This window comes from Pteropus alecto, unplaced genomic scaffold (assembly GCF_000325575.1).
Source record: "Pteropus alecto unplaced genomic scaffold, ASM32557v1 scaffold113, whole genome shotgun sequence".
Classification (NCBI taxonomy): domain Eukaryota; kingdom Metazoa; phylum Chordata; class Mammalia; order Chiroptera; family Pteropodidae; genus Pteropus; species Pteropus alecto.
In genome coordinates this window covers 6,708,560-6,718,283 of record NW_006433949.1, presented here as the reverse complement: position 1 = coordinate 6,718,283, position 9,724 = coordinate 6,708,560, and the positions used below count along the sequence as shown (strand labels likewise).

Here is a 9,724-nt window from a genome sequence, read left to right as displayed (position 1 = left end):
TTTAGAATCTAGGGTAATGCATGAGTAATTTGACTTGATCCTCAAAGAATGAGCCATAAAAAGAAAAACTGATAAATTAGACAATCAAAATTGCAAACTTTTGCTCTATGAAAGACCCTGTTAAGATGAAAAGATAAGTTGCAGAGTGGGAGAAATATTTGCAAACCATATATCTGACTGGTATCTAACATGTGTAAAGAATTCTCAAAACTCATCAGAGCCCTTGTTCTGGAGCCAGGTATTGCAGACTTTCTCATCATGAATCCTGTGCGAGCCTCTGACCCACCACTGGTGTCCCGGTTTCTCGGCTGCTGTTACATCATTCTTGAATGAGTCTTCAGACAGAGAAACAGTAGTAAAGGAGCTGTACTGGGAGAACTACACACAAATAGCTGCAGGTGTATGTGGACCTTATTTAGACATCAAGATTCTGAAACTTGGACCTGAGCCTGATGCTGCAATATATGAAACATTTTGGGATCTTAGGAGGAAGTGAGTGTTTTGCATGTAAAAAAAAGTGTAAATACTTTGCGGCAAGAAGGTGAACTATATTTGCAGGTTCTTTGACATTCATTAGTTTAAGAAGTGGAATTAGTGTTCATACTCCTTGAACCTGGACAGAACATTGTGACTACCTTGTAAAACAGAATGTAGTACAAAGCACATTGTGTAACCTCAGATAAATTTTGTGTGATTTCTGCCAGTCTTTTTTGGAACACTTCTGGAGGACCATTAGCCACCATGGAAAAAAAAAAAATGCTACCGAGAAGCCACCATGTGAAGATATAAGGTGGAAAAACCATATAAACCACTTACAGGAGAAGAATTTCCCAAGCAGCTGCCATCTGTTCTGACACTAGCTGGTTCAGTTTTTCCAAACCAGGTACCAGCTATGCAAGTGATAAAGTCTTCAAGAGAACCCCATTCCTGCCGCCAGACTGCTACTGCATGGGAGACCCACGTCAGGCGAGAACTGACCAGTTGAGCCCTCTCAAGTGCTGAATTCAAGAACTAGATTAATGATGCTGTTGTTTTAAGCTACTCTTTTGGGCTATTACACAGTGATAGATAATATATGAACTATGAAATATTTAGAGCATTTTTCTTTAGAAAAAGATTTGAAAAGTAAACCAATTACAGAGTTTATTTGACTGTTATGGTTTTAGATCAGGATTCCTCAAAAAGACACAATTGATATTCAGGACAAGATAATTTTTGTTTTGGGGGGCTTCTCTGTGTATTGTTGCATGTTTAGCAGCATCCTTGTTCTGTTTTCACTAAATGCCAATGGCAGGTAATTCCCCTATCTGTGACTACCAAAAATGTGTCTAGATATCTCCAAATGTCCCTGGAATTAAATTCACTCCTGGTTGAGAATTCTGGTTTAGATAAATTTAATGAAAGAACAATAGGAGAATAAAAAATTCCTGGAAATAAAATGAGTATAAAACTTTATAACCTAAATATCCAAGAAATTATATCAAGTTCCCTAATAACAAACCATGAAGTAGAGACACTACTGAAATAAGCATATTCTAAAATTAGATCTTCTCTTTGTGAAATCATCAAAATGTCCATGCTACCCATACACTAGTAAATACATAGAACTAGAGTTCCATTAAGTTATGGGATTATTGAGGTTCGCCTTGACTAATTGTTTCCTTTTGGCACTTTTGTTTCTCTTATTTCATGCTTAAGCTGATTTTTCACGTTATTTTCTATCGTTTCAATAAAAACACTTCTATAAATTAAAAAAAAAAAACTCATCAGTAAAACACACACAAATAGACCCATTAGAAATAAGGAGTTTAATTGAGAAGGATATAGGTGGCAAACAAGCACATGAGATACTCAATATCATTGGCCATCAGAGAAATGCAAATTAAAGCCACAGTGAGAAAACTGCTTCTCAAAATGGCTAAAATAAAAAATAGTGACAACACCAATACTACTCATGGGGTCCTTTCCTGAAAAACACACTGTGTCCTGCGTTGGGGCCTATGGGCACAGCAGGAGGGCCTTGTACAGGGTGGGTGTGAGTGAGTCCATATGAGATAAGAGGTTTTTGAGGCAGCAAAGACCAGTGTGAGGAGTACCTGTGGTGGGGCTAGCTGGGCATCGAGGTGATCCCCCACCAGGGTGCACTGGAAAGCACGTGTAAGGTTGAGGACTAAGATCAAAAGCGGGGTGGTGTATTTTCTTCTCCTACACGAATCCATAACTAAAGATTGTTCTCGGTGTTTGATTTTGCATCTCACTTTCTTCTTCACCATATCAGATATTTGCAAACAAATATTTTTAAAGTGGATTCAGTGGGCCTGGAGGATTGGCTGGCCATTGGGAGTGGAGGAGAGGTGGTAGTGACTGAGGGTAGGTCAGTGGTTCCCAGAAGTGCTATCCCTTCTCCTGTGACTCTGAAAACGATGCTTTACCTTTGAGTTCCTCCACGCAGATGTCTCCTTTAGTTAGGGGCAAGGAAAAGACAGATTTCATTCTTTCCTGTGGGAGCTCAGAGTCATCTCTGGGTCTGTATAATCATCCCCCATTAGGAAGAGGTCAGGTGGATGACAGGACAGTAGGTCCAGCAAAAATCCAGGGATCGTTCCCATCAGAATGTGAGGAGGAAGTTGGTGAAGCCATGAGGCATCAGGCACTTGAGGTTATGAGTGGCCTTGGCGAAGGCTCTCGACTGTCCTCCCTCACTGCCCTCTCGCCCCTGTTTTTCGGTGGCCTGTGCAGGTGTATGCCCATGCAGGGGCCACACTGGAGGGGAAGATGTACGTTACTTGTGGCCGCAGAGGAGAGGACTACCTAAAGGAGACGCACTGCTATGAGCCGGACAGCAACACCTGGCATGCTCTGGCTGACGGACCCGTGCGGCGGGCCTGGCACGGCATGGCCACCCTCCTAGACAAGCTGTATGTGATCGGGGGCAGCAACAACGATGCTGGCTACAGGAGAGATGTGCACCAGGTGAGTGGGGCCAGGCTGCTTACGTACAATAACATTCCTGTCCCTTTCAGTTCTTACTGATGAAAAATTAATTGCAAAGTGTAGCCTTTTAAAAATTTTATTTTTTAGAACAGTTTTAGATTCACAGCCAAATTGAACAAAAAGTACAGAGATTTCCTCTATACCCCCATCTCTACACATGCACAACCTCCCCCACTGTCAGTATCCCAGAGAGAAACATTTGCTAGAACTGATGAACCTGCAGTGACACACCATAATCTCCCAGAGTCCCTCATTTACCTTAGGGTTCACTCCTGGTGGTGTACAGCCTGTGGGTTTGGACAAATGTATAATGACATCTTTCCACCATTGTCCTATCATACAGAATAGTTTCACTTATTTTGATTATTAAAAACTTTAATGATAAAGTTAATATAACCACATTGCAGAACCTTCAAATAAGGGAGAAAGGTGAGTAAAAACACTCATAATCCAGCTCTGTGCCTGTGTTTAGTCCTTTCTACCTATGTATGGTTTCCACTTAATTGTAGTTAAAGAGCATCTCATTTTACTTCTAGCTGAAGTTCATCGTAGGTGTTTTCCAGTTAATGTTTGATTCCCATAGGCATCCCCAACCCCCACCTTGGTGGCTGTGCGGAATTCTGTCAGACTGGTGTGTCATTTGGATTGGTCTAAGTTTTAACTATTCCAAATAACATAATAAGTAATATTTGCTTTATAGAACCTTTCAGTTATTTTGGATTATTTCCTTAGACTATAGCAGTGGTTTTCAGAGATGGTCCTTGGACCAACAGCATTTGAATCACATTAGAACTCATTAGAAATGCAGATTCTCAGGGCCCCACCCCAGACCCACCAAATTAGCTCTGGGGATGGGACTCAGCAATCTGTATTTTAACAGGTCCCTCAGTGGTGTGACCCACTAGGCTCTAGTGCGTTAGTATTCTCTTGCTGCCGTGACAAATTACCGCAGATTTAACAACTTGAAACAACATAAGTGTATTATAGTTCTGTAGTTCCTAAGTCCAGCTTGGGTCTCACCAGGCTAACGTCCAGGTGTCAGTCAGGGCATCTCTCCTTTATAGAGGCCCTAGGGTAGAATCCATGCCCTTGCTCACTCAGGGTATTGGCAGAATTCAGTTCTTTGTTGTTATAGCAGTCAGGTCCCCATTTCCTTGCTGGCTGTTGGCTAAAGGTCCTTCTCAGCTTCTAGAGGCCTCCACATTCCTTGGCACAGGGCCACTTCATCTTCAAAGCCTACAACAGGTTGTCCTTACTTCTCACCTCTCCTGTCAGACCTTTCCTTCTGCTTTCAAGGGCTTGTGCAATTAGATGGGTCCACCTGGGAAATCCAGGATAACTTCCCCATCTTGATGTCCATACCCTTATTCATGTCTGCAAAGTCCCTTTTGGCATGTCAAAAAAACAGAAGTTTTAGATTAGAGCATGGCCTTCTTTGGAGGGCCAGTACTCTGCCTACCACAGCTGGAGAACCAGAGCTGATATATCAGAAAGGTAAAATTTCTATGGCTGTTAATGTATATCTTAATACAAACTGCTTTCCTGGCTTGTCAGACAGGTGAACATCAGTATAGTTTTATTGCACCTTCACCAGCATTAGGTTTTATGACTTTTCTTCCCCCAGTGGCTGCTGATTAACAGTTGAAAATTACCCCTGACCATTTATTTTGCATTTCTTGGGTTACTAGTAGATTGAACATTTTCCCATGTAGTTGTTTCTGTTGTAATTTTGAAGATAAGAACATTGATGGTCATCATTAATTATCACATTTTATTTGCATACCCCCCCCCCGCCCCTGGTATGGGCTGCTGTGGGAGAAGTAAAGACATTATGTGGTGTCCATGTCCTCAGTCAGCTTCAGTCTTGTGGAGAGGAGAGAACCAGTACCCCATGGAAAGTAACTGCATGCTAACTGGATGACGCCCACATGCCTGGGGACCACAGGCTGGCTGAGGGCCCTGGAAATGGGGAAGAGCATCAGCCTGGCTCGTGGTCAGGATACTGTTATGCTGGCCCTTAGCCCTTCCTCCAGGGGGCAGAGTTTGCCCACATCCTCACTGCGTCCTTACCCTTGGTATGAATCTAGGGCCTAGCCAAGAGTGCTGCCCTTCCTACCTGGCCTAGGGCAGGCTGGCAGCCCCGTCCAGCTGGCTTTACTCCAGCCTTGACTTTGCAGGTGGCCTGCTACAGCTGCATATCTGGGCAGTGGTCGTCTGTTTGCCCGCTCCCGGTGGGGCATGGTGAGCCCGGCATTGCTGTGCTGGACAACAGGATCTATGTGCTGGGTGGCCGCTCGCACAACCGTGGCAGCCGCACTGGCTACGTGCACATCTACGATGTGGAGAAGGACTGCTGGGAGGAGGGGCCCCAGCTGGACAACTCCATCTCAGGCCTGGCGGCCTGTGTGCTCACCCTGCCTCGCTCCCTGCTCCTCGAACCGCCCCGAGGGACCCCCGACCGCAGCCAGGCGGACCCGGACTTTGCCTCTGAGGTGATGAGTGTGTCTGACTGGGAGGAGTTCGACAATTCTAGCGAGGACTAGAGATCTGTGACTGGTGTCAGAGGGAAGGGGAAGGTGGCGGGAGCTCAGAGGGCAGCCCTGGCCAGAGCACTTTACCCCAGGGCATTGAGGCCCTTCCTCCTGTCACATACCCATACCCCACTTCACCCCATCTCCCGCTCCCTTCCCTGCTGGCTGGCTCCCACTACCCTTCTTAAACACCAGAACTGTGACTGTGGATCATCCTGCAGAGGGAAGTGCTTGGGAGGGCTCTGGTCCTCTGAAGGGGTTTGCCAAGCCTGCTCCTCAGCTCAGACAGGGTGTGCTGTCACCCGTGGTCTTGGCCTCCCTGCTCCCTGGTTCTGGTCCCTGCTGGGCTGAGAAGGTGCCTTTCTCCAAAGGGACCTGGGACTGGCACCCAGGTGAGGAGGCTGAGGCACAGTGAGCCCCCTTCTTGGGTAGGAAGGGAATGGGGTGAGCCCCTTGCCTACCTACCGAGCAGCCAGGGTCTTGAGTGAATATGAATTCCCAATGGCTGGAGAGGTAGCAGAGATGCACAGAGATGCCTGAGACTGGTTCTAGTGATAAGAAAATCCCCTACAGCTGGGCTTTTCTGACCCCATGTTGTTGATAAATGAAATAAATCATCTTACAAAAGGTGTGAATTTTTCCTGTGGCCATGGCCTCACTTCCTTTCACATCCTGTCCAAGGCTGTAGCTCTGGGAAGCGCGGGGTTCCATTCCAGGGTGAGAGCTGCTGCGGGCACAGCTGTGGTGTGGGAGCCAGGGTCAGAGCTGCTGAGTGGCAGTGGGAGGCCAAGAGCTCACCTCGCAGGGAAGGGCATAGTAGACCCCTAGGCTAGAAGGGCGTCACCTAGAAACCTACCCTAGTCTGATGACAGGTGGCCACCTGACCTGCTCAAGCACCTTTTCTGGTGAGGAGCTCTTCTCTGACCCTTAGCAATCCCTCTGCCCCAAGTAAAGCCCAGCCTGAAGTTCAGGAAAAGAGCCCCATAACCTGGGGAGGTAGGTGCAGTCACAGTAGGTTCCTCTCCACCTCCTGGATCTGAATATGTGGTGGGAGTGGGGGGCCGCATGTCCTACAGGTTTCTCCAGGTGAGTTCTGGATAGGACCTCTCGGGGCTACCAACTTCTCTGCACAGCTGAGCTACCTGCAGACAGTCTGTGACTTCCTAAGACTGCCCTCTTCCAGTTGGCTGGGCAGAACATGGGGACAGCTGGGTCTTCTCTCTGTCCTCTGGTGCTTTGCCTAGAGCCTGCTGCAGCTGGCACCCTGTCATGAATGGGAAGGGAGCACGGGCAGAGTGTGCTACTTGGTGGGATGAAGGGTTAGGGGATGGGCAGGCAATCTGTTGCTCTGGGCTCTCCTTTCTGATACCTTAAGGACTTTGGAGTGTGGCTAGTGGGAGTCACTTTTTACTCCTCGGGGCCGTGCATGTGACCTTTCTCGCCATCTCTTGGGGCCTGGATACTCCTGAGGAAACATGCCTGCACTCCATCACCCCAATGTGACGTTATGCACTTGCACTTCAGGATGGCAATCCCAGTGTTTACCCTGGTGAGTCACTTCCAATGGGACAGGATGGCCACATTCTCCAGTGTCATCTCCCCTACTCCTGAGAGTGAGGTGTGAGAACATGGGCTCAGAGTAGGGACCTAGCACTTCCTGTCTCTCCCACCACCTTGCAGGCCAGAGTACTAGTTCCTGTAGACTCTAGATGTTTCTGGGAAGGAGAATACCAGAAATGTCACACACACACCCCAATCTTCAATGTGTCCCAAGCTCACTGGTACTATCTCCCCATCCAGAGCCACCAAGACACGGCCACAACTTTATGGAAAGACCTCTGGTCTGCACGGTGGGGGAGGGAAGGGTCTATGATACTCCCAGGGCATTGGGTGGGGTAGACAAAGCTGAGAGCTGTGAAGGGATCCTGGGAGGTGGGAAGTAGCCTGGCCCTGCCACTTCAGCCTTGTGGCTGTGCCTCCTACCACCTGCATCTGGGCTCCAGCAGTCCAGGCTCACCAGCTTGGCAGGCTCGCAGGCCCTGCATTCACGCTTTCACTTGGCTTGTTGCTCGTCCCTTTCTTCCTACAAAATCCTTACACTTTGACCTCCAGGAAGCCATCCTGGCCAGAACTGGTCAGCCTGGGCTCTAGGCTCCCAGAATTTGCCTATTTGGTGGCCAGTCATCTGCGGGTGTCTGGGGAACCCACAGCTTCCTCTTCTTGGTATTCACCAGGCATATGGATGATCATTCACTGCACCCATACTTCTCAGTCTCCTGATAGCAGTGTGGTGGTGGCTGGGACAGATATGGGCCCTGCCTTCACTGCCATCGACTGTGAGATGGCTGTGATGGCACACATGCAGGGGACTAGGTTTGAGTGAGATGAGGCCAGGGACAGTCCTTGTCCTGAAGGCAGTGGGGGACAGCCAGATGTGAGATTAGAAAGACTACTCTGGGTGGTATAAAGATGGGGGTGGGTAGAGATCTGAGACATCCAGGAGTGGGGGTGTTGTCCAGGTGGTGCTCTTCACAAGTGGGAATTTGGGGGCAAAGAGGAGTTATGGAGGAAGGGGGAAGGTGATAAAAGAGTTTGATGTGCCTGTTCATGAACTCAGCCTAGCTGGGGTGAGTGTCTCTAGCCCTAGGGTCTGTGCCTTTAAAGCTGGGAGCTGGGCTGCCACAACCGCTGGGCAGACTGCTAGCTTCTCTTGCTGGTAGGCAAGGGGGGACCTTCATGAGAGGGGCCCTGGCACTGGGAAGGCACTGCTGAAGTTAGGGCCATGCCAGGGTGGAACTTCCCAGAAGTGGTTGGCCTGTTTACTTGTCCCCAAGAAGTATTTGCATTCGTGATCACAAGGGTACGACGTCCTCTTCTAGTCTACCAAACTGGTTCCTGCCTCTGGCCTCCTTCCTGTACCCTCCTGTTCTTTTTCATTCCACCCTCTGCCAGCCTGCCCTGGACAGGCCCCTGGCCCAGCCAGCCTGGTGATGCTCATAGCCTTGGGCCTTTCCATGGCCCTCGTTCCAAGCCTCCTCCTCCTCCAGCCCCACCTTCCGCCCTGATGGACCTCCACATAACTGAGGAAGGACACCACCACCACCCCGCCTCCTCAGGGTGGTCTGCATGCAGCCTGCTGCCCAAAAGAAGGCAGGCACCATCTCTGCTCAGGTTCTTCTGCCAACTCTCAAGTCCTCCAAAGACATTGTCATCTTTTCTGAGATCTGGCTACTTGCCTTGTTGCATCCCCAGGCCTTCCCTGCCCCATGGGCCCTGGGGTTGGGTCTGCCCCCACCGCCCAGAGCACTCTGCACTTGTTTCCCAGGGCATTGGGAAACAAGTCTTCTTCCTGGTCTGCCTAGGCCCTGTTCCTCTACAGTTGCTCCCCTCCCCCTTTCCCTGCTGCCCCTGCTGGGCTCTGTGCTGTCACCTTCTCCTCCCAATGCAGGAACTCCCAGTTCTCCATCCCTGACTTCACCTTCTGAACTTGTTCCTCTGGTGATCCAGCGGCCTTTTCAAGTTCAATCCCTCTCCTATGCTCTCCAGACACTTTTCACACCCCTGACAAGGATTGTAAGATCTAGGTCCTGGCCCTCTCCTGTTGCCTCCCTTTGCCTTTACTCCCAAATTCCATGGGAGCCCATGACTGGGCCATTCTCCCTACCCAGCATCTCTCTCCCAGTCCATACCTACCAAGAACCCCTGACTCCCTTCGCTCAGGCCTCTGGTCCAGACCCAGCCACAGGCCTCAAGCATCCTGTCCTGTCCCTGCAGGTTTTAATTGCACTGAGTTCTCGGGAGTAGCAAACCATTCAGCCGGGCACTACAGATCTTCGAGTAGTCGGGGCGGGGATGGGGAGGAGAGGCAGGCCTGCGGCCTTGACTCGGGTTGCCTGCAGGCCCCCCGGCCGGTTCCGAGGCGCTGGGGCCGAGAGGGGCTTTGGTGCGTCGCTCTCTTGTCTCCTACCCGCTTCCCGCCCCCAGCCTGGTCACACAGTGAACGCGCAGGACTTGCATCTCCAGAAGGTGGGTGCCAGGGGAGGAAAAGGAAAGGCGCCGGGACCGGGGAATCCTCAGGCGGGCCCCCGCGGCCCCTCCCTCACCGCACGCTCGGCAGCCTCCTCCAAGTTCGCCCCCAAGTTTGAAAGCGGCCGCGGAGGGGCGGGGGCCGCGCGGAGGGGCGGTGGCAGGAGGGTGGG

At 49.9% G+C, this 9,724-nt stretch overlaps 1 protein-coding gene across 5 annotated transcripts in view; it reads left to right on the top strand.

The window, feature by feature from the left end:
* KLHL22 (kelch like family member 22) overlaps nucleotides 1-6,165 on the top strand; it is a 34,614-nt gene extending 28,449 nt beyond the window's left edge. For all 5 annotated transcript variants that reach the window (XM_025044503.1, XM_015586863.2, XM_006908636.3 and 2 more), the window contains 2 exons: nucleotides 2,740-2,973; nucleotides 5,172-6,165. In XM_025044503.1, the coding sequence (XP_024900271.1) occupies nucleotides 2,740-2,973; nucleotides 5,172-5,537 (600 nt within the window). In that variant the 3' untranslated portion in view covers nucleotides 5,538-6,165. The remainder of the gene's footprint in view (nucleotides 1-2,739; nucleotides 2,974-5,171) is intronic.
* The last annotated feature ends 3,559 nt before the right edge of the window (nucleotides 6,166-9,724 follow it).